The sequence below is a fragment of the Calliphora vicina genome, chromosome 1, assembly GCF_958450345.1.
Source record: "Calliphora vicina chromosome 1, idCalVici1.1, whole genome shotgun sequence".
NCBI lineage: Eukaryota > Metazoa > Arthropoda > Insecta > Diptera > Calliphoridae > Calliphora > Calliphora vicina.
Window position 1 is genome coordinate 156,888,938 of NC_088780.1, and position 25,991 is coordinate 156,914,928.

Genomic DNA, 25,991 nt, shown 5'->3' on the forward strand with positions numbered 1-25,991 from the left:
TTGACCGATTATGCGAAACATTTTACTGGCTTTTAGCTTAATTTAGTATTCAAAAATTCCCGGGAATGCATATGTTAATGGAAAATGTCCGTGAAATTAGCAATTCGATAATTGGCTACAAATTTGTTTATTACATCGAATCAGTTTTTTCCTTGCAGTAGCTTTCCGATTATTCCAGTATTCCAGAGTATTTGAAAAGTAAATCAAAGTATGTATATCTATAATGCATTTGATGCTTCTGATATTTGACCGATAGAATGAGAAAGCCGTGAGGCTATCCATTTTAATATTTATTTATTCATTTCATCTACAGATAATTCTTACAGATTACTTACATTTAATTAATTAATTGTACAATATAAATAAGTTTAATTTAAATCTATTCAGACTGACATTAAAATTTAATATAGGCGAAATACTATTACATAGTTTTAGACATCTTGTAATTGGCTCATTTAAAGCATAATTTGCCCTATGTAAAGTGTCTTCAAAAATGCGATTTCTCCTCATATCTCTCGGCGGATTAAATAATGTAAAATGTTCACAAATTTCGGTACATAATATTTGACCAGACAAAACTTTATAAACAAACATTACACAACAACAAGATCTGCGATCATCCAATGTTTGAAGACCAAACAATTTCCTCTTAGATGCATAAGAAGGATCATTAGGCCAACATAGTAATGTAAAAGCAAAGTTTACAAATTTTTTTTTTGGATCCGTTCAATACGATTAGATTCTTTTTTATAAAATGGACTCCAAATAATTGAGCAATAAGCTACGAACAAGCGAAATATATAAGGATTTAAGAGCAAAAGGATCCTTAAACTCCCTTGAATAACTAATATCTATAGTTTTACTCTCTCATATCGTATATATTATATTGTATTATTTGATTCCCTTTAAACTAAAGATAAACTTATTTTTCATTACAGATGCCATGTTTTTACGTAAGAAATTATTTTTCACCTTCCTCATACTCTACGAAATACCCTCGCTTTTAAATGCCCAAGAATATCTAAGGGATTTAAAACCTGCCGAAATTAAATTCATCAGCAATGATGAATTACCACCAGTGGAATTGCCAAGACCTCTGATTTCGTCAAGGCAAGCTAAAGCACTAAACGAAGAACAAATAGATGATGAATTAACAGACACTAAAAGCCGTTTACAAAAATCTCAAAGACCTACTTTAATGGATATCGCCTTGGAGGCGTCCGTAAGAGAGGGCTTAAATGCCATGAGAAAACTATACACACAAGTTGAACCGGATATGGTTAGAAATGGTAGGTAAGCATTTTATTTCTTTCCTTTTATTTATTTAAATACAAATCTAACAATTTAAAGGCAAATTTTAATGCGGAAGTTTTACTTTTTATTATAGGTCAAGTATTACAAGACAACCATCCAGCAGCTTTACTATCAAAATTCAGTGCACCCGTGGTAGAGACCAGCAGACGAGAAATGGCCGCTTATGCCACTTTGACAGCTGCTAAAGTTTTTCGTAAAAAGTAAGTAACAAATTTCTTTTTAAATATTCAAATCACATCTCTTGCTGCTTGTCAAGAAATACTAGTTCTTTTACTAAACGAAACAAAAAAAAAAAAAAACAAATTATCATGACGGTTGTAATTTCGCCTTTTTTTGCTTACAAAAATCATGATTTCAATACTTTGTTTTTTCTAAGTAAGTAAGTTTTTTTTGCAAACGTTGCTTTTTTGTAAGCGAATCACATAAAAGTCAACTTTCACTTTGACATTGAAACTATTGTGGTAATTTCAATTTTAGTTTTAGTTTTAAGTTGATTTTATTACTTTTCTTTGCTAAGACTGCTTGGCTCACCTCATGACTTTGGGAGTGGATTTTGTATTTAAGCTGCTTTGATGTTAAATGGTGAATGCACAAGTTGAATGCACGCTTTGGTATGATTAGGAAGAGGGGGCAGAGCTATGCCACGAGGAATAGAGAGAGAGTGTATGTGTATTTGTAATCAAGTTTCATGCTAAATTTAAATATTTTAAAAACAGATAAAGACTTCAAAACATAAAATTGCAAACTATGCTTATTTTAATTAAATAAAAGTGAAACATGTATTTAAATATAAATATAGAAACTTAATTCAAATCAAATTAAAGTCTTAAAGCCTAAAACAAAAGTAATGGGTACCTGGGATTTGAAAATATTTTGGGAAAATCTCAAAATATCTAAAATCCTTAATATCTTGGTAAATACGCGTTTAATAGGAAAAAGGGCCTCAATCTGTGATCACTTATATTTCTCACCAAAAATCGATTTTTCATATGGAAATCTCAAAATATCTAAAATCCTTAATATCTTGGTAAATACGCGTTTAATTGGAAAAAGGGCCTCAATATGTGATCACTTATATTTCTCACCAAAAATTGATTTTTCATATGGAAATCTAAAAATATCTAAAATCCTTAATATCTTGGTAAATACGCGGTTAATTTGAAAAAGGCCCTCAATCTGTGATCACTTATATTTCTCACCAAAAATCGATTTTTCATATGAAAATCTCAAAATATCTAAAATCCTTAATGTCTTGGTAAATACGCGGTTAATTTGAAAAAGGGCCTCAATCTGTGATCACTTATATTTCTCACCAAAAATTGATTTTTTATATGAAAATCTCAAAATATCTAAAATCCTTAATATCTTGGTAAATACGCGTTTAATAGGGAAAAGGGCCTCAATCTGTGATCACTTATATTTCTCATCAAAAATCGATTTTTTATATGAAAATCTCAAAATATCTAAAATCCTTAATATCTTGGTAAATACGCGTTTAATTTAAAAAAGGGCCTCAATCTGTGATCACTTATATTTCTCACCAAAAATCGATTTTTAATACTGAAATCTCATAGTATCTAAAATCCTTTATATCTTGGTAAATACGCGGTTAATTTGAAAAAGGGCCTCAATCTGTGATCACTTATATTTATCACCAAAAATCGATTTTTAATACGAAAATCTCAAAATATCTAAAATCCTTAATATCTTGGTAAATACGCGGTTAATTCGAAAAAGGGCCTCAATCTGTGATCACTTATATTTATCACCAAAAATTGATTTTTCATATGAAAATCTCAAAATATCTAAAATCCTTAATATCTTGGTAAATACGCGTTTAATTGGAAAAAGGGCCTCAATCTGTGATCACTAAAATTTCTCACCAAAAATTGATTTTTAATATGAAAATCTCAAAATATCTAAAATACTTAATGTCTTGGTAAATACGCGGTTAATTTGAAAAAGGGCCTCAATCTGTGATCACTTATATTTCTCACCAAAAATTTAATTTTATTATGAAAATCTCAAAATATCTAAAATCCTTAATATCTTGGTAAATACGCGTTTAATTGGAAAAAGGGCCTCAATCAGTGATCACTTATATTTCTCACCAAAAATCGATATTTTAATATGAAAATCTCAAAATATCTAAAATCCTTAATAAATACGCGTTTAATTGGAAAAAGGGCCTCATTCTGTGATCACTTATATTTCTCACCAAAAATTGATGTTTATTATGAAAATCTCAAAATATCTAAAATCCTTAATATCTTGGTAAATACGCGGTTAATTGGAAAAACGGCCTCAATCTGTGATCACTTATATTTCTCTCCAAAAACCGATTTTTCATATGAAAATCTCAAAATATCTAAAATCCTTAATATCTGGTAAATACGCGTTTAATAGGGAAAAGGGCCTCAATCTGTGATCACTTATATTTCTCACTAAAAATCGATTTTTCATATGGAAATCTCAAAATATCTAATCCTTAATATCTTGGTAAATACGCGTTTAATTGGAAAAAGGGCCTCAATCTGTGATCACTTATATTTCTCACCAAAAATCGATTTTTTATATGAAAATCTCAAAATATCTAAAATCCTTTATATCTTGGTAAATACGCGTTTAATTAGAAAAAGGGCCTCAATCTGAGATCACTTATATTTCTCACCAAAAATCGATTTTTCATATGGAAATCTCAAAATATCTAAAATCATTAATATCTTGGTAAATACGCGTTTAATTGGAAAAAGGGCCTCAATCTGTGATCACTTATATTTATCACCAAAAATCGATTTTTAATATGAAAATCTCAAAATATCTAAAATACTTAATATCTTGGTAAATACGCGTTTTATTGGAAAAAGGGCCTCAATCTGTGACCACTTATATTTCTCACCAAAATTCGATTTTACATATGGAAATCTCAAAATATCTAAAATCGTTAATATCTCAGTAAATACGCGTTTAATTGGAAAAAGGGCCTCAATCTGTGATCACTTATATTTCTCACCAAAAATTGATTTTTCATATGGAAATCTAAAAATATCTAAAATCCTTAATATCTTGGTAAATACGCGGTTAATTTGAAAAAGGCCCTCAATCTGTGATCACTTATATTTCTCACCAAAAATCGATTTTTCATATGAAAATCTCAAAATATCTAAAATCCTTAATATCTTGGTAAATACGCGTTTAATTGGAAAAAGGGCCTCAATATGTGATCACTTATATTTCTCACCAAAAATTGATTTTTCATATGGAAATCTAAAAATATCTAAAATCCTTAATATCTTGGTAAATACGCGGTTAATTTGAAAAAGGCCCTCAATCTGTGATCACTTATATTTCTCACCAAAAATCGATTTTTCATATGAAAATCTCAAAATATCTAAAATCCTTAATATCTTGGTAAATACGCGTTTAATAGGAAAAAGGGCTTCAATCTGTGATCACTTATATTTCTCACCAAAAATCGATTTTTAATATGAAAATCTCAAAATATCTATAACCCTTAATATCTCGGTAAATACGCGTTTAATTGGAAAAAGGTCCTCAATCTGTGATCACTTATATTTCTCACCAAAAATTGATTTTTCATATGAAAATCTCAAAATATCTAAAATCCTTAATATCTTGGTAAATACGCGTTTAATTGGAAAAACGGCCTCAATCTGTGATCACTTATAATTCTGACCAAAAATTGATTTTTGATATGAAAATCTCAAAATATCTATAACCCTTAATATCTCGGTAAATACGCGTTTAATTGGAAAAAGGTCCTCAATCTGTGATCACTTATATTTCTCACCAAAAATCGATTTTTAATATGAAAATCTCAAAATATCTAAAACCCTTAATATCTCGGTAAATACGCGTTTAATTGGAAAAAGGGCCTCAATCTGTGATCACTTATATTTCTCACCAAAAATTGATTTTTCATATGAAAATCTCAAAATATCTAAAATCCTTAATATCTTGGTAAATACGCGTTTAATTCGAAAAAGGGCTTCAATCTGTGATCACTTATATTTCTCACCAAAAATCGATTTTTCATATGAAAATCTCAAAATATCTAAAACCCTTAATATCTCGGTAAATACGCGTTTAATTGGAAAAAGGGCCTCAATCTGTGATCACTTGTATTTCTCACCAAAAATCGATTTTTCATATGAAAATCTCAAAATATCTAAAATCCTTAATATCTCGGTAAATACGCGTTTAATTGGAAAAAGGGCCTCAATCTGTGATCACTTATATTTCTCACCAAAAATTGATTTTTCATATGAAAATCTCAAAATATCTAAAATCCTTAATATCTTGGTAAATACGCGTTTAATTGGAAAAACGGCATCAATCTGTGATCACTTATAATTCTGACCAAAAATTGATTTTTGATATGAAAATCTCAAAATATCTAAAATCTTTAATATCTTGGTAAATACGCGTTTAATAGGAAAAAGGGCTTCAATCTGTGATCACTTATATTTCTCACCAAAAATCGATTTTTCATATGAAAATCTCAAAATATCTAAAACCCTTAATATCTCGGTAAATACGCGTTTAATTGGAAAAAGGGCCTCAATCTGTGATCACTTATATTTCTCACCAAAAACTGATTTTTCATATGAAAATCTCAAAATATCTAAAACCCTTAATATCTCAGTAAATACGCGTTTAATTGGAAAAAGGGCCTCAATCTGTGATCACTTATATTTCTCACCAAAAATCAATTTTTCATATGAAAATCTCAAAATATCTAAAATCCTTAATATCTTGGTAAATACGCGTTTAATTGGAAAAAGGGCCTCAATCTGTGATCACTTATATTTCTCACCAAAAATTGATTTTTCATATGAAAATCTCAAAATATCTAAAACCCTTAATATCTCAGTAAATACGCGTTTAATTAGAGAAAGGGCCTCAATCTGTGATCACTTATATTTCTCACCAAAAATCGATTTTTCATATGGAAATCTCAAAATATCTAAAATCCTTAATATCTTGGTAAATAAGCGTTTAATTAGAAAAAGGGCCTCAATCTGTGATCACTTATATTTCTCACCAAAAATCGATTTTTCATATGGAAATCTCAAAATATCTAAAATCCTTAATATCTTGGTAAATAAGCGTTTAATTAGAAAAAGGGCCTCAATCTGTGATCACTTATATTTATCACCAAAAATCGATTTTTAATATGAAAATCTCAAAATGTCTAAAATCCTTACTATCTTGGTAAATATGAGTTTAATTGTAAAAATGGCCTTAATCTGTGATCACTCATATTCCTTGATCGTTGTTAAATACTTATGTAAGTTTTTTTTGTTTAATATTCTTGGGTTTTTTACACTATTTGATTAATGTTTGTTTAAATAATTCCCAAGCTATAATAATATAAGTTATAAACTCACCCCTTTATTCTTTGAAGTTTACTGTCATATAACCCTGCAATGAAGTAAATATTTAAATGCAATTAGTTTTCGTATTTAAACAATTTAATTAAAAAATTTAAATTGAAATAAAAGATTGTAATCTTGTATTGTAATTACAATAATTATGAAAAAATTTCTCATAACATATTAACATGATTGTGGCACGCAATTGATCAAATATCTGATTTTGTTTAATTAGAAAATTCACGAACACTATTTTGCAGATCTTAGTATGTTAAATGCTATAACTTCCTCAAAAACAAAAGTGTTTATCTATACAGATAAATGTTTTATTGTCTTTTAAACTAAACAGAGGTAAACAAAAAGTGATACCATAATTTTTTTGGTTGTTTATTAGTTTGTTTAAAGTCTTCTTTAAAATTATGGAAAACCCCAAATCAACTAATTACACAAATTATAAAATAAATTGATATTTTATCTATCTATCTTTTGAAAAGATCACCAAAAATATCTCATCACATCATATAGTTGTGTATTTATTTAGATACAAAAAAACAATGTACTCTACGATGTACATGTAATTATTTTAGTTTTTGTTTTTTTTACTCGCAGCTAGTTTGAGTTGTAGTTTGCAAAGCTTCTTCTGCATTTCATAGTTGGCTGGCAGAACTTTCTCTTGCCAACAGCAGCAGTGCTTGAATGTTGTTCAGCTGATGGTGGTGGGGGGGCACGGGAATGATATTTTTATTATTCATTCAACTGCACTGCTTCAAGAGTTCATTGAATTTTGGGTTGAAAAACGTGTTTTTCTGTCACTTTTTGTTTTGTTTATTTATTGTTTTTTTAAACTTTTTCTCGTTACTTTTTTTCATTTGTTATAAACAAATTTGACGAGAGTTATAGAGAAAAAACAACAAGCGTTTTAAACAAATAAAAGTTGCGTAAAAATTGTTGATTGGTTGTTGTTGGCGTTGGTAAAATGGACATCATTCCTATGATTAGGTATTGCCAATAATGATAAAAACATAAAGAAATAACAATATAATTAACATTTCTGTGATGCATTAAAAATATTTATTAATACCCAGTAAATAGTAAATAATAAATTAAAGAAATTCAGCAATATTATTCCTACAACCGCAAATTATTCCAATTTTTTCGGAATCAGGAGCAATGAGTTGTTGCACCATTAAAAGCAATTAATAGCAAGACTTTATATCGATTCAAAGCGGTGATAGGGTAACGGTAACGATATTTGGTCTTATTTCGGTATTTCAATACTAACAGTAATTATCTTGAATTAAATTGTTAATAAAATTTACAAAAATAATTTTAAAATGTTGGTAATTTAATAAACATATTTAAAATTATATAGCTTTGAATCAGAGCTTGGAATTAACTAATTTAATTTCTGCTTAATTCACTAAACTCATAATTCTGAATTAAAAATGTTTATCATTCATTCCATAGATCCAATCACAAAATATAATTCAAAGGCTTTTATTTAAATAGAATTCATTTATGGTTGAATTAATTGGAATTAACAGAATTCATTCAATCTTTGAATTATTAAATTTTTGTTAATTATAATCTAATACAAATTGAATTAAACTTTTTTCATTAAATTTGTGTTATTTTTCATTTAATCATTTATAAAATGAATTGAAAAAATTGTCTTGTAATAGATTTAAATTGAATCATTCAATCAATTTTTAAAGCTACTTTGTAATGGATTTGAATCAAAGAAATTCATTCTTAAAGGAATGACGTCAATGCGTTGGCAGTACTAAGGAATAAAGAAACGAATAATAACGAATAAATGGAATTGTTAAGATGTATAACTTAAAAATACGGTTTTTTTTTTAAATTTTTAGCTTCTATTTGGAAACATTTGTACAATATAAATTTATTCAAAGTATTTGGCATTGTTAATATGGATTCCGAGTCCAAAGAACTGCTCATTTTTTGAGGCCAAGAACGAATCAAGCCAATTTCGGATAATATGTTCCAATATGAAGCGAATTTCAGAGAAAGCGTTCCGCATCAATCGAAAAAACTAGTAGTCGGACGGACCAAGGTCTAGATTATAAAGTCACTTCATTCTAAATAGTTTTTAAAAGGTATTACATAATGTGACGAGCGTTGTCATGACGGAATATTAATGTTTCATGTCCGGCCGCATATTCTGGGCGTTTTTCGGCAAATGCTCGCTTTAAACGAATCAATTGCATTCGGTATAGGTTCCCTGTAATGGTCTGGCCAGATTTCGGAAGCTCATAATAGATAAGACTCTTTTGCTCCCACCAAAAACAGAGCATTTCCTTACCGCCATGGATATTTGGCTTTGATGCCGATTAGGCTTGTTGGATGGGCATCACATACGATCTCTTACACTTCGGGTTATAGTAATGGATCCATTTTCCATCACAAGTAGTGATTCGATGCAAACATAATTTTCTTTTATAGCGTTCAAACATCATTTCGGACATGGAAAATTGTCTTTCAAGGTCTTTCGTCTTCAATTTGTGTGGTACGTTTTGAAATTTCTGCTTGAGTAGGTATCTCCCAATGAGTTTGCAAGCTCTTGTTGAGTTTGACAACAATCTTCATGGATTCTTGGTCTTCAAAATTTTTTGCTGTCAAAATCACCACTTCTGAACAGATCAAATCAACTCTCGAACGTTGAAACCGATGGATTACATTCACCAAAAGCTTTGGTGAGCAAACGGAGTAATGCAGAACTTCCCGCATTAAATGCAATACTTATTAGCCTACATTAATTTTCTACTTTTTTGCTAACTTCCTTTACTAGATGCAGCTTTACTGTAATTGATAGGATTACACATTGTCTGATGAAGGCCATTTGGAAGAGTACAGATCCAATTTGTAGCACTGATGTATCAAAAAAAGTCACTGAGTCCAGTTCCCCATATCTCGTATAGGTCGTCCATGTATGTTTGTCCAGCTATATTTATCCATCTATGTTTGTCCAGTGCCATGTCATAATGTCCATGGAGGTTATGACCGAAAGTCCGGAATGCAATTTGAACAATACGAAGCCGATGTTGGAAATACATCAAAATACAGTTTGAATACCTGCGTATTTATTTCTTTATAGGAGTCTTTTTGAAGTCAAAATCCAACAGCTGAGTAAGCGGCGAAAGGTCTTTTTCTTTTAGAAACCTTGTTGAAGGTGACAATATTTTTCATAAATAAAAGTGTCATACTGTCTATGGACATTATGATAACCCACTAATTTATCGAAAAACCTATGTCTGGTTACATAATGAGCCGGATATTCACAGAGAAGATGAAATATTGTTTCGTCTGTTGCTGACAGTTATTAAATGACATTCTGAAACTACTCTTATGATTATCGATTGTCAAGAGATCCTTTAAGATTCTCATCAGCATGAAAATGTCTCTCTGTTTACGAATCATAAGTTACATGGACGGTCTTCATTATGTCTCTCTGTATTTCACTATCACAAATTGTATTAAGAGTCTCAGATGTTCAACTCCAAAAGTGCAAAGGTAGCTTAAGGATTTGATATACACTGTTACTAGTTAGATATCAACTGTTAAAATTCATTATTAAGCAGGTTGATTTTTTTGTATAAATCTGTATAAACCCTGCAGACCATGGTACTAGTTGCGTACATTGACGATGGCGTTTTCCACTAAAAGCCACCTCTAGTTGCCTACTAACCACCTTGCAAGGCATACAATTTTTCAGGAGGATAACATTGTGAAATGATTGCATATGATCGTTTGATGGATTTTATACTAAAATATATAAAAGGTTAATTTATTCCATATTGAACTAGCGATTATATAGATTAGTGGTAATAAAAATGTTTTCAATCGAAACCATAGTAACTTTTATAAAATTAAATAGCAAGAACGTTCATAGTAAGTTCCACCTGTGATGCAAAGTTAAAATATATCACGCTGATATCATTCGAGGATACTTCGCGAAATTAATCATAGTAGAAAGGAGACATGTTAAATTTTGCAAAGATGGCTACGATTTGCACTGCCTATGAGTATCAGACTACCGGTTCACTACAGTGTTTCAAACGATGTGTCTGGCAGTTCGGGAATACGTGGACTGAGATCAATTGTTCTCGCAACCGCTGTAAATATCTATTCTCACAGTTAAACTGCCATTACGACTTTCGAATCTTCGTTTCTGAAAATGATAACTGCTTATATTTTAACCAGATGAATGATAATTTAGGCCCCAACGCACAGGAACATACCAGAACGGTAGAGTTTTAAAAATTGTGTATTATCTTACATGTTCCAATGGATTTGGAATTTTTAGATATACTCCTACATTCGTGCAAACTTAGGCTTCATAGTAAGGATTAAGATTTGGCAAACATGATAGAGTTCACCAAAAATAGTTTCAGGATAGTCAGTCAACTATAGCCTCATCTGAACATAGAGCGTACAAACTCATTACTTTCGGTGAATTAAGGGAATTTTACTAATTGGACAGCATGAACTGCGACTGAGAGTAGACTAAAATGATTTCTCAGAACGAAAAGGAAAGTGCTAAACTTGCTTTATCAGGAAACAAATGATTTTTCGATCCTATCATCGGCTATCTTCAATAAACTGTCTTTCCAGAATCGGAGCATATTATGAACATTGTAGTAAGCTTGGTTCTACATTGACTCTGCTTGAATGGTATCTCGGGTAACCAGCTTAACATCTGCTGGGTTTTGATAATGATGAAGATCATCACCATCATGATGATGATGAAAGTAAAATTTTATTTAAGCAATTAAATTTAGCCAGGTTTTTGTGTTTGATTTTTTTTAGTTCTCCTTTGATTTTAGTTTAAAGAAAAGCAAAATCAGTCAACAACTACAACAACGAATACAATAAACAACAACATCATTTATATTGTTAACTGCTGTTGTTGTCGGAATCATCCATATAAATAATATAATAAATACATTTACAATAAACACATACGAGTATAGAGGAATTGAATACAACACAATGTTTTCATTGCACCCTACATCGCCGCCTAAATTCGAGATTTACAAGATCTTAATATCTAATATGTCATTTTGAAGGGTACATATCTGTCATTTATTCTCACTTAGTTATTGAACATTATAGTGTAAACAACAAAGCGTCATATGCGGCAAGTTCTGCTTGAAAAAAAGTGCCGCTGAAAAACACCGATTGCTCGAAGAAGATTATGAAGAATGTGTTCTATCGGTTTCATGGTTTGTGGAGGTATGGTTTGTGCGATTCAGAAGTGGTGATTTTGACACGGATGACAAAGATCGCCCAGGCCAGCCAAAAAAGTTTGGAAAAGACGAATTGGAGGCATTACTCCATGAAGATTGTTGTCAAACCCAACAAGAGCTTGCAAAATCATTGGGAGCTTTTCAATCAGCAATTTCAAAACGTTTGCAAGGAGCTGGATTTGTCCAAAAGCAGGGAAATTGAAAGACGATTTTGTGTGTCTGAAATGTTGATTCAACGCTATAAAATCATTTTTGCATCACATCGTTACTTGCGATGAAAAATGGATCCATTACGATAAGCCGAAGCGTAAAAGATCGTTTGTGAAGCCCGGCCACCGAATAGATACCAAAGCCAAATATCCATGGCGCTAAGGTAATGCTCTCTATTTGGTGGGACTAAAATCTGGCCGAAAAACGTCCAGAATATGCGGCCAGACATGAAACCGTAATATTACATCATGACAACGCTCGGCCGCATGTTGCAATACCCGTTTAAAACTATTTAGAAGAAAGTGGTTGGGAAGTTTTGCCTTACCTGCCTTTTAGTCCAGACATTGCACCATCCGACTACTATTTGTTTTGATCGATGCTGAATGCTCTCCTTGTGATACGCTTCACTTTGAAACAGAGTATACGAAATTGGCTTGATTCGTTCTTGGCCTCAAAAGATGAGCAGTTCTTTGGCTTGGAATCCAAATGTTGCCAGAAAGATGAGAAAATGTCATAGTTAACAATGGCCAAAACTCATATAGAAATTGTCAAAGAACATTTAGACAGCTCGATACAGAAATGAAAATATTTTAAAGGGGACGATTGATTCTTTAATTGATTCAATGCATCGTCGTTTTGAAGCAGCAATAAAAACAAGAGATATTCAACAAAATTATGAGGCAGGGCCAGACAATTTTTGTAAAAATGTTTAGTTGTCATTGTCTTATAAATATCATAATAATGAATACATTTTAGTTTGTTTTGTGTTTTCGCTAATTAGGCCCGGAGAAACACGACGCAAACCGAAACGACGCATATCGATGCACGATTTTCCATACATTTGTATTGATTTTCATTTAATTGATTCTGAAATTCATAATTTTAGCTAAAAAAATTTATTTTTCGATACAAACATTCTCATATTAACGACGCAAATCGAAGTACAAACGACGCAACTTCGAAGGCATGCGACGCAATATGAAACAAAAACGATGCAAATCGAAGGAGTAACGATGCAACTTCGAAGCCATGCGACGGAATAAATAAACAAAATTTGGAATATTGAATATTTGGAAAAGTTTCCGTTGTATTATCAACTACTGTAAATGTAATTATCGATCCAAAACGTGCTTGTTAGTAAGCATTAGACTGTTTTAAAACTTTAACGATCGATCTTATAGAAACGCCATTTATCAACATATCTTGTTACATCACGACAATGTACCGTTGCATTTTGACTATATGAAAATTTGAATTACTTTCCTATAATGAGAAACTGACAAATGATGTTATAAAAATATTTAGGATCGTTAAAATAATGAAAAGGAGTTCAGATCCAGAGAAATATTTATCAAATTTCTATACTCCTAAAGCTATAGGGTATTATATGATCGGGCTAACCCATCTTATACTTTCTTACTTGTTTTATTATTAATTTTTGTTGTTGTTATTGTTATTATTATTGTATTGTTGTATGTATTATTTAGCATTTTATCATAAGTATTCATAATTGGTTACATCAACTTTTGTTACTTTCGATTTCTTCACATTCACATTAAGAAAAACAAAAATAAACGAAACAAAACAAAACAACTGCCAACCATAAAGATCCATCCGTTTATATGACTTTTTTTATTAAAAAAATTCACTTGTTTGTGTAGGCAACAGTGAGTGTATTAATGTCTGGATTAATACTTTTTTTATTTTGGAAGGGTTCAATGACCGCTCTGTTGGTCGGGGTCTATAGAGTGGTTGGTTGGTAAAAGCTCGTAAGTTTAGCAAACGTGATATTCTTCCCATCTTGAATTTATTTTACTCACTATTGAGGTTTTACTCTATGAGTGGTGATGGTGCTGGTGCCTGCCTCATTATTTAATGCGTCTTTTTTATTTAATTATATTTTTTTTCTTTTTAGACTTTGTATTATTGTTGTTAGGTTTTGTGTTAATTTTTTTCTTTATATACAATATTATTTTATAGTATTACTACTATAGTTATTGCCTTTGTTTATATTAATATGCATTATAACAATTATTATAATTTATTTATTTAAATTGTTTCGCCATAAATAAGTGCAAAAATAGTAAATAATGGTCTTACATACTTGTAGTTAATTATTTTTGGTTAATGACGTGTTTTGTTATTAATTTATTTCATTTCATTTTGTTTTATTTTATTTACTAGAAATAGTAAGTAGATAGTTAAATGCAATCTCTTTTTAGAAGTTGAAAATAATTAAAATTTAAATTAGTTTTATTTGTGGTTTTCACATAAATAAGTACATCCTGACTGTTATTTTTTATTCAAATTAACAATTTAATTATAATTATTTTTATAATATGCTTTTTATAAGCAAACAATTATTTTAGAATTTATTCCTCATACGCCCATTAACACGAAGTCTGATTATTTATTAACTAATAGTTAGTACTGTCGGTTAAAATTATTTTTGTATGAACACTGTCAGTTTAACTATTAGTTAACAAATAGCCAGACTTCGTGTTAATGGGGTTAGTAGTTTAAAAATAGGAGTTGAATTATGGGGTACAAATTGTAGTCTTTCCAATACAATTTGTATCCAAAAGTCTACGGTCGTTACAACAACATAATTTTATGCCTATCGTTTAATTCAATTATTTTAATTGAATTTTATTTATTATTTTTCAAAAATTGTTTAATCCATTAACATTGATTTTTTTAAAAAATGGGAAACCCAAGGTGGCGTATAATTTTGCTAAATAAGCGTAAAGGGTTTTATTTACGACTTTGGTATCTTCGGTGACCCGAACTGAAATTTTCCGCCAAAAATTTTCTTTTTTCGATTTTCTCGAAAAAAAGGGTCAAACTGACCACCAAAGAGAGGAGCTAGAGGGTTACGATCATCCACAAAAATATTCCCCCTAAAATTCCACAATATAACTCTGACAATAAGAATGCTCTCAGAGATTAACTTACAACATTTTTTTCAGTTAGTAAAAAAAAAATCAGACCAGCTGGACTATAAGTTTGTTCCACAAAAATTATCTACTCAACATGCCCTTTCAGAATTATAGGGTCGCTATTCTGTTCCAATCAAAAAGTCTCAATTTGAGGACAGTGTGATTGTTGGCAAATTAATAGAATATTTTTTTGCTGATTTTATTACGTTGCTTTGAATTAAATTAATTTCAAATTTAAAAAACCGTTCACAGAATTATTTTTTGAAGTTCAAAATATACTAAACAATGCAAAGAAATGAAGAAATAGCAATACACTAAACCCATGGTAGGCGTTCATATTTTTGAGGTTACGATGATTTTCGTCAAACAACCCGAATGTGAACAAAAGAGCGTAAAAATACACACAATTCATTCAGTTTCTTGATGTTGTTGTGGATATTTTATTTTTTACCCAAAAGAGCACACAAATTAAATGCCTCTTTTTGCGTACCACTGCACTAAACTAAGCATGTGCATTCGTTGCTGTGTCAGTGACGACTAAACAAAAGTAAATAAGAATATATGTATGTGTCGTTGGTCAGCGCGAAAGCACTATGAAATGGGCACCATTGCTATAGAACTACCCTGTATTGAATTCATTGTTGATAATGTCGAATTCTTCTTCTTTTCGAAAAGAAAAAAATTAAGAAAAGAGTCTATATAGAGAGAACACAAACCTTTTGTCTGTCAATTAGTAGACATTCTTCAAGAAGATCCATCTCATTAATATTTTAAATTTTCTAACGTTTAGACCAGTGATGTTCAAAAATAAAAATGAAGATGTATTGGTGAGAGAGCTACCCAGCAAACATAATGTCAAACACTTAAAATAAGAACAAAATAAAGAATGTTTAGATTTAGAATTTTTGCCAGATATAACCAATTTATTAAATGAATGTAATTTAAATTTTAAGGATATAAAAGAATATACATTATACGGCCGACATTCTCTAAATTTTTTTATTTATTACTGACTTTGTTGTTTTGTGTTCAATTGTAATTGAAACGCGTGTGTTTGCTATGCTTCGTCCAAAAACCAACCAACAACAATGCTTAATGAATTTCTGAAAAAAATGAGACATTTGTTACGCTCTTTTAAAGAGAATAAGAATATGTGTGTTGTTACTCAGCGCGAAAGCACAATGAAATGAACATCATTGGTTTAGACACATATAAAATATATGGAGGATGGAAAGTAATTTGGACCTAATTCTGACAATAACCAAACACTATTTACCCTTTCTTATGCTTTTAATGGCAAAAAATTAGTGAGTAATCTTCTTTTCGTTGAGGTACCTTTTTTGCAAGTGTAATGTAAACTTAGAGGATTTTAATACCGTTTTCTGTCAGAGTGCAGATATATCTTTACCCTAGGGGAAAGGGAAATAATACAAAACTTGTCACGTGACTAGTTTCCAAATTGTTGGGACCGGTTCTAGCTGCAACTCTTTGTATGAAAAGAACCTGTTACTTTAACTTGGCGATGTCCTAGGAGGTGGTAAATTGACACCTTTAAGGACTCTGTGGTCTGGTCTTAAAATTAGAAAGACTATAACGTGTTTAAAATTCATTGATAAGTTGTCATCTTTTTGCAACAATTGTTCAAATGAAGTGATAATAAATTCAGTTTAATGTATCTTAGTCTCGAAAACCCATAAAATATTCAGTCATTCAGCGAATTAATGGGTACCCAATAGCGCGATTTAAAGGTTTCAATCCCGAAATTATTCGCTATTCGTAATATAGGCGTCAATACAGTCTGTTTCGATAATTCCAAAAAATCGAATGAACGTTCTACCAGAAATCTAGTACGTTAGTCTCTTAGTGCAGGAAAATGAAGATGACAGAAAAGGTGATAAATAGTCTTCATAGTTTCGTCATTCTGACAAATCTTCCAGAAGTCAATGTACGGTAATCCGAGTGTACTAGTACGAGTGCCGAATTTACAGTGGCCGGCAAATGTCGATTTTATTCGGTCGAACCCTATAAGATATTGTCACAAAAATTCATTCCAAGATAACGAATGGTGTGGTTAAACTTAACGAACTTTCTTTGACCGCATGTTAACCAACCAATACTCCTGTCACGCATAGATTGAGCCGTTCACACTTATTTGCAAGTTGGAGGTCCACACCACGCGTTTTACGTTTTCTCGCATTCTACGCGGCTGTCAAAAAAGTAGAATCAATGTAAATATTTGAACGCTTCAAGTTACAAGTAAAAAAGCGTAGAATGCCTTCACGCGTAGAATGCTTAGCTTAGTCAGCTGATTTTATATTCTTTTTTTAATGTGTATTTTTCAATTTTAATAAATTAAAACGAGTTTAATGGTGAAAAAATAAATAAAAGCTGCAGAAAACACGAAGTTTTTTAATAATAAAACAAAAAATTTACACTTAAAAAGCATCGCATGTAACTTGAAGCGTAGAATTCGAAGTATGTAGGTATGAAAAGAACGCAATGCTTTGACGCGAAGACGCGTAGCGTGGACCTCCAGCTTTAGTTGTTACAACGAAACTATTTTCTCTCAGTTCTAATTATTTTACAACAGGATTGTTTATTCAGACTTCCTACACCTTAATGTAGAACAATTAGGAAGAGTCCAGACTTTCCAACACATGAGTAAATTCCAGGAAAATAATCCCAAATAGTAATTTGTAGCCATCTTTTCTTTTAAAGAGAAGAGTGTTACTTCAGCATTTGATACAGTGATAGATTGGTGGTGAAAGAAGGAGAAAAGCTTTTTTTATTTGACAACTCTGTAATTGCGCGTTATGTTTGTTATTATTAGTACAGGTTACAACGCCTCTAGTGGTGAGTAGGCACATTAGTAAAGCAAATTAGGCCACAGCATTATCCACATTTCGATCGAGGAAAGTATTGTACTGAATTTTTCTCATAGATATGTATTCTTGAAGCTATGGAAATACTAACTAACAAAAACATAATCATTTGAGTGAAACTAAAATTTGATTATAAAAAGACCTTCGATTGAAGATTAAATGGAGATTAAATTGAAGCTCACATAGAATTACAAAAAGACCTAAGATTGACTACACAGAGATCTAGGACTGAAGTGAAAATGGGACTATATAAAGACCAACGAGTGGAGGTGAAGTGGGACTATATAAAGACCTATGTTAGAAACTAATGTAGGACTATATAAAGATCTACTATTGAAGTTAAAATTGGACTCTATAAAAACATACGATTGAAGGTAAAGTAGGAATATACAAACCCCATGTTAGAAGCTAAAATGAGACTATATAAAGACCTACGATTGAAGAAAATTAGGGATATATAAAGACATACGATTAAGAGAACAGTAGGACTATATAAAGTCCTATGTTTGAAGCTAAAATAGCACTATACGATTGAATGTAAAGTTGACTATATAAAGACCTATGATTGGAAGTAATGTAGGGCCATATAAAGACTTACGGTGGAATTTGAAATATGAATATAATGATGTATATATATGAGACTATATACGATTGAAGCTATAGTGGAACTATATATAATAGTATTTATTTTTCTTTCCCAAAAGTATGTATTAAAAGTCCTAGGATCTTATGTTTCCCAGCTTTTCCTTCAACAAACAAAATCCACACCTTCCTTACTTAACTAAACTTGCCCCATTGTGTATAATTAAAGTTACATAATAAAAAACATATTTTTAATTGATTTCCCTACTTCTAAAACACAAATAAACAAACCTAATGCCACATTAATTAACGAAATATAGTTAACACTCTCATATCAAAAAAAAAAAAAAAACTGAAGCATGAGGAATACAGTGCACAAGTAATTAATGCCATAAAAATAGAAATTCATCTCAATAGGTTTAGCAAAAACGTAATAACTTTTTCACTTTCTCCATTTAATTTTCCCAAAATTAAACTCAAAAAACAAAACAACTTCATTCAAACAATCGACCAAATAAATAAATTGTTAACACGAGTTGTCAGACACACAAAAAATACAAACAACAATGAACGAACAATTTGATTAAAAGGCAACTTGTTTGAACCAACAACTCTTACGCTCATACACACATTTGTAAGTACATGCGACTTTCTGAGCTGAATTAAATTGAACGTGTTGTGTGTGCAGTGTATTTGAAATATTTGAAGCGCGATTGCTGCATAAATACTAGGCTCATTAATGTTTAAGATTCATTTCGAAACGTGCATTGTTTTGAGAAATGTCGTCGAGTGTTCGCTAAAACAAACAAACAATCAACATTATTAAAAACAAACTAAATAAATACCAACTAAAGATGTTGTATTCTTAATTTTCAGCTATGATCTGAATAGTGATTTAGCCCGCCAGGCCCATACCCAGAAGGTGTCTTTGAGACGTACTGCTTTGGAGAGTTTGTGTCCACCACGAGATCCTCCTACTTGTATGCCAGCCTCTGAGAGGTATCGTACACATGATGGTACTTGCAACAATAAAAGAAGATCCCGCTGGGGAGCTGCACAAATGCCTTTCAATCGTTTTCTGCCGCCCGAGTATGGAGATGGTGTGGATACCACTCGCAAATCGGCAGATGGAGGACCATTGTCTTCCTCCAGATTTGTAAGTTTACTGGTGCATGGAGCACGGGATGGTGAAGCGCCTTTGACATTGATGTTGGCCCAATGGGGTCAGCTGTTGGATCATGATTTAACATCCACAGCGCAACCAAGGTAAGTTTATAATTAAAATCTCCTCTATTTATTGGAGAACTAAAAGTATATTTTTCTTTCCACAGATCTATTAACGGCTCTGTGCCCAGTTGTTGTGGCAGTAAAGATTTCCATCCCTCTTGTTTTCCCATCAAAGTGCCCTTGGATGATCCCTGGCTATCGCCTTTAAAGGTGCGCTGTTTGGAGTTTCTACGCTCTGCTCCGGCTCAACGTCGTGATTGTGTTTTATCTTGGCGTGAACAAACCAATCAGGCCACTTCCTACATTGATGCTTCCCCCATTTACTCCAGCAGTGTCAAGTCTTCGGATAATGCTAGAGTCTTTCGCAAAGGCTTATTGATATTTGGTCGTGGCAATCCAGCCGATGATGTCTGCCAACGAGGTGCCATTGCTTCGCATTGCATTAGATCTGGTGATGGCCGCAGTGGCGAACAACCCGGCCTCTTGGCTTTGCATCATGTCTGGGTCCATGAACATAATCTTATAGCCATGAAATTGGGTGAAATGAATTTGCACTGGAGTGATGAGAAAATCTATCAGGAAACTAGACGTATTATAGGCGCCATGTTCCAGCATATAACATATAGAGAATTTCTGCCCATAGTGTTGGGACGAGAAGTGGTCAAACTATTTGATTTGGAGCTTTTGACAAGTGGCTATTATGAGGGTTATGATCCTAAAACAAATCCCGCAGTGGCCAATGCTTTTTCAGCGGCCGCTTTTCGTTTTGGTCATTCTTTGGTACAAAATTCCTACATGAGATGTGATCGTTTTCATAATGTTATAAATAACAGTGAGTACTTGTTAAGCTTCAAAAAAATAATATTTAACTTTCTTCCGAAATGTTCTAAACAGATGTAAGTTTGCATGAAGAGTTCCAGCGCGGCGATATAGGTTCAGTAGGCTCATTACATCGTTTGATAAGAGGCATGGCCACTCAAAGAGCCTTGAAGAGAGATGAATTTATAACGCCAGAACTTACTAATCATTTATTCCAAACTCCAGGTATAATTAAAGTGCTAAAGCAGAAATTTCATTTAATTTTACAATTATCCACTTTTAGGTTTTCCCTTTGGCTTAGATTTGGCAGCCATTAACATACAACGTGGTCGAGATCATGGCATACCTCCTTATACCCACTGGCGTGTGCCCTGCGGCTTGACGCCCATAAACACCTGGGATGAATTTGCTACTGTAGTGGGTCCCGAGTCGGCAAGACGCATCAGTCATGCTTATCACAGTGTACACGATGTCGATCTGTTTGTGGGCGGCATTGCCGAACGGCCAGTTGTAGGTGGCTTAGTAGGACCTACATTTGCCTGTATTATTGCTCAACAATTTAGTAATACTCGCAAGGGTGATCGATTTTGGTATGAAAATGCTGGTTTCGAAAGTTCCTTTACACCAGCTCAACTTCATTCTATACGCCGTGTATCATTAGCTTCGGTATTATGTCGTTCTGTTGGAGGAGGAACTTTCCAGCCGCATATTTTCTTACCGGTACAATTTCCCGACAATGTGCGTTTACCTTGCGGAGTGGCGCCTTTAGGTGATTTCGATATTAGCCCTTGGCTAGAACAAGATCCTTTTGCTTCACTTCATATCGCGCATACAGCGGAACAACAATTTGCACCGCCGACCTTTAAACCACAATCTCAACCGACCTTTAAACCACAACCTCCACCGACCTTCAAACCACAACCTCTACCGGACCGTATATTTGACATTATGCAGTTGGAAACAAAATCACCAGATAATACTGACACTCCCCTTAGCGACAACAAGGCAGGATTCTCTAATCGCAATCCGGCCATATCTGTAATCAAAGACCCACCACCAAGTCTGCTCAAGCAACCCACACAATTAGTTCAAAAACCACATCTTGAATTCATACCGACGGCATCAAATGGTTTTCTTATCATTAAGAACTCCTCGAAAATCAATGACAAACTGGACTTGAAGCGCAAAGGATCAGCAGGACATGTTACGAAACAGAAACCTGTACCGGGTGTCAATAACAAATTAGACAAGAACAATCGTAAGGGAAGCAACAGACATGGGGCAATACAGAACACTACCCGAAGAACCATTATAGTGAATAACATACCAATAGAACTGAGAACTGCTGGCAGAGACAAAGCTAAAACAAAGCCTACAGATACAGAAAACGAACCAGAAGCAAGGACTGTCAACTCGGAAATTGAGACAGATACTAACAAGACTGAACGCGGACAAACAAAAATTGTGGAAGAAAATTTGAAATTTGAAGCCAGAGTAGAAGATATAGACGAATCGTTAAAGGCTAAAACTAATGACCTTAAAAGTACAGATCACATTGAGGACACGAAAACAGAAGCTCAAATTACGAACTCTAAAAGAACGATAACTACAGGACAAACAAAAGAAGAGACTAGAACAAATAATACAAATGCAGCAAAAGAGAACCAAAACGAAGTGAAAGAAACAGAACAGGACAAATCTGAAAAGACTTCTAAAACTCAGGCGACAATTCCAGAACATAAAGAGAAAAACGAACGAAACGACTCTACTTTAAATCCAACAGAGACTGAATCACTTTCTAGCCAGGCTGAAGTAGTCCACAAAATCATGACAATTACACAAAATTTACAAAACTCTGAACTGAAAAATGTGACTATAACAACTGACCCAATGAAGGACACGAATGACTCTGACATTGATCCCATGGTTCAAGTAATCCCTGTCGAACATAAACGAGTACAACGTAAACTTATACCTTCTGCCTTTACGGACAAACTCAAAGACAAATTAAAACTAACAAATTCGAATACTGTGGGCAACAGAAATATTACCTTGCACTATGCCAATCGAACATTGACAACAAAATCGCCATCTAAAGCCAGTCGTACAACTGTACGCTCAGTCGAACTAAGACAATACCAGAACAGACCCTCCTTCACTAAAACTCCTCAGAAGGTTATAGTAGACTCGGTGAATGGAGACAACCAATACGAAATTGAAATAAACATACGACAGACAAATAAGAGTCCGAAACCTTTACACAGCACGCCCTATACCGGGGACTATACAAATATCTATAAACCAAGTCAATTTGACCGTTATACCACTAACTATCAGACCACACCCATTTACGCCTACTACCAACCAGCACCGACTCAAATTTCACCTATAATTCAAAATCAAAGGACCAGACCTCCCACCATAATATATGTTGACGAGCATGAAGAGCGTACGACCACTAAACAGCCAGGTTTCTTACAGAGTATAGTGGGTTGGAATTTGGCCACCAAGAGGCCTTTACCTGCCTCCATAGGCTTCAATGAAAGACCCAGTTTTGAGAGTATTATAGGAAGTCCTCATAGTACCGCTAATGTTCAACCTGCATATCCAAATCAAAGACCACCCTCTCAGATGGCTGGCATTTCGAGCTTTAGTCAAGCTCAAGTGGGAACAGCAGGTGTTGTGCAAGCTTCCAGTGGCTCAGTAAGCAATGGCAATTTCGGTACTATCGCAGGTTTTGCCAGTGCTAATGGGGCAGACAGTACATTCAGTTTTAACATACGACCAAAACCAGACAAAACTCAAATCAACAGACCAACTGCTAATGGGGGAAATTATGGATTATCCATACCACCCCGCAATCACTGGTATGCACAAAACACGGAATACGCCAATTTGCCTCCAGCAGCAGGACAACAAATGAACACTCACGAACTACCTTATAGGGAAAATGTGAACAGCCCTTTTTCCTCCACTAACTCACAGACCTACTACATACGTAAAAAGACGGGACCACAACGTAAGGAAGCCTTGACACTGACACAAGCTCAAGAATTGGAAGACTATGACTATATAGGACGCACGCTACAACCTCTACACAACATAACAACAACGGACGATGAAAGTCAGGACAAGGACGAAGACTATGAATATGATGAAGATTACGGCACTTCGCCTTTACTAAGAAAATTCAATGAGGATGGTTACCTTAGACCCGAACATATGATAGGAACTGTATTAAAAATTGTCCATGACAAAACTGAAGTGGACTCGATGAATCTGACAGCCAACAAGAACAATCAAACTGTTGACGATAATTATGTTTTGCCAGTTTTAAACAATACGAAAGAGTTACCTCATGACTTACCCCTGGACTTGCCTACTCCTTTAAATACTAACTTTTCAACAGACTATCCCGATTCACTGGCGAAACATTTAAACAATGACATATTTGCTGAGGACAATGATGACGAGACCATTTCGAAAAACAGTGAGACTATAGCTAAAGAAAAGACTAATGTTTTAAGAGAAGTTCAACGTAAAAGACATAGAAATCGGCATAAGAACAAGAATAATATAAGAAATCATGAGAAAATAGCATTTGCTCCCCTTAATATCTTGACAAAGCCAGAAAGGTAAGAAATGCAAATTTAATAAACATTTACACATATAAAATTAATAACTATTACTTATTTTTCTTTTAATTCTAGGCCTGACAATTGGGTATTTTACGAGTCCCCTAGGCAAAATGAACCTTTACTGCCGCAAATACCTGAAATCAAAATGGATCCTGTGCCCTCGGCGGAAATTCCCAAGCCTTTTAAAGAAAATATTTGGTTAGACTTGGCTAAGATTAAGAAAAGAATTGCTTTACAATTTCAAGGACCTTTGGGACATCTGACACAACAAACCATTAATAACTTCCAACAAAAACCAGACAATACGAACTCAACAGACAAAAATTCTAAGGAAATAAATATTATGAATACAAACTCGACTTCTACAGAAACTTTTACAGTTACGGACAAGGACACTTTAACGAAACTTGAACCTACCGACGCAACGAACATAAAGTTACAAGACTTTCCGGATAAAATAGAGACAAATTCGACTGAAACTTTTGACCATTTAAAAGTTTAACTATTTTTAAAGATTTTTAAATATAACTTCCTAGCAATTATTTGAGTTGTTTGATTAAACGACTTTTTTGCATACATGCATTTATGGATAGAATTTATTTTGTATTTATTGATTTAGTTTAAGCCGTGTTTTAATAAAAACAATTATTTAAAAATTCAAGTGTTTTGTAAATATAGAAATAATAATATCTAATTACTTGGATGACAACAATTGAGGCGGTCCATAATAAAAAGTAACAATTCCAATTAACCACTGTTAAAAATCATACCAAAGGTCAATAGTTGTTCAGTAATTTTTCTCAGTTCATATATTTATATGTCATTTGATGCAAAAAGAAGTCGGTTACTTTATACATTCCTAGTAATCAAGCGTAAAGTCGATTGTCACTTTAGTTTAGTGTCTTTAATCATTAAGGTTATTTAGAATAATATATTTTTCGTAAAGCAGTTCTGGATTGATATATAACTCACGTGTCATTTGGTCGATTCACAAGGTATCCTGTTTTATTTATATTTGTCATGTGATTAAGCTGGATTAATTAGGCCCTAAGGGCTTACAATCTAAAATAAATGAAATAAATAAAAAAAATAAATAATATTTTAGGAAATTTTTTGCTTGAAAGGCAATAACAACATTTTCAAACCATTGTGAAATATTAAAACATTATGACAATATGACTCTATTCACAAACCTTGTGAATAGAGTTTTTCACGGGAATTCCCGGGACGAGAAATCTCGGGAATTCCGCAAAATTTTCAATCTGGAAATCCCGGGAAATTGTGCGAGAATTCCCGAGAATTATTTTCTTTAGTTTTTGTGATGTTTTTTGAACTTGAATTTCTCAAAAGTATCTTAAAGCTCCAAAACAAATGCAGAAGATTCATACAACAAAAAAATTTAACCCAAATAGACAATAACAAGTTCATTATTCAATTTTTTCCAAAGATTCGTGAATGGTCAGGGCTGTCACAGAATTCTATTCCGATCAAAAGTGGAATTATTTTAGTATTTTGTTTTTCACAAAGAGTAAAACGAAAATTTTTAGAATAAAACCACCTTCCGTGGAATTGAATTTTGTTTAATATTATTGGGTTTCCTTCATGTTTTAATTAACATCTTTACTTAATTTTTGATTTAATGAGCAAAATATTGCCACTTCCAAATTAAAAAAATAAAATATTTATTTTTTGCGAATTAACAGAATTAATTGGAATA

At 32.7% G+C, this 25,991-nt stretch overlaps 1 protein-coding gene across 1 annotated transcript; it reads left to right on the top strand.

Annotated features, from left to right (window-relative positions):
• Positions 1-1,393: 1,393 nt before the first annotated feature.
• LOC135953697 (uncharacterized) lies at positions 1,394-24,930 on the top strand. Its single transcript, XM_065503675.1, has 6 exons — positions 1,394-1,514; positions 19,467-19,856; positions 19,922-20,649; positions 20,712-20,861; positions 20,920-24,271; positions 24,347-24,930. Exons 1-6 carry the CDS (start codon positions 1,468-1,470, stop codon positions 24,774-24,776), a joined length of 5,097 nt encoding a protein of 1,698 aa, XP_065359747.1. The 5' UTR covers positions 1,394-1,467; the 3' UTR covers positions 24,777-24,930.
• The last annotated feature ends 1,061 nt before the right edge of the window (positions 24,931-25,991 follow it).

Coding starts and splice junctions, on each gene's coding strand:
- LOC135953697 (XM_065503675.1), top strand. CDS start 1,468: ATGGCCGCTTATGCCACTTTGACAGCTGCTAAAGTTTTTCGTAAAAA. Junction 19,857..19,921: donor ACATCCACAGCGCAACCAAG/GTAAGTTTATAA, acceptor TTCTTTCCACAG/ATCTATTAACGGCTCTGTGC. Junction 20,650..20,711: donor TCATAATGTTATAAATAACA/GTGAGTACTTGT, acceptor TGTTCTAAACAG/ATGTAAGTTTGCATGAAGAG.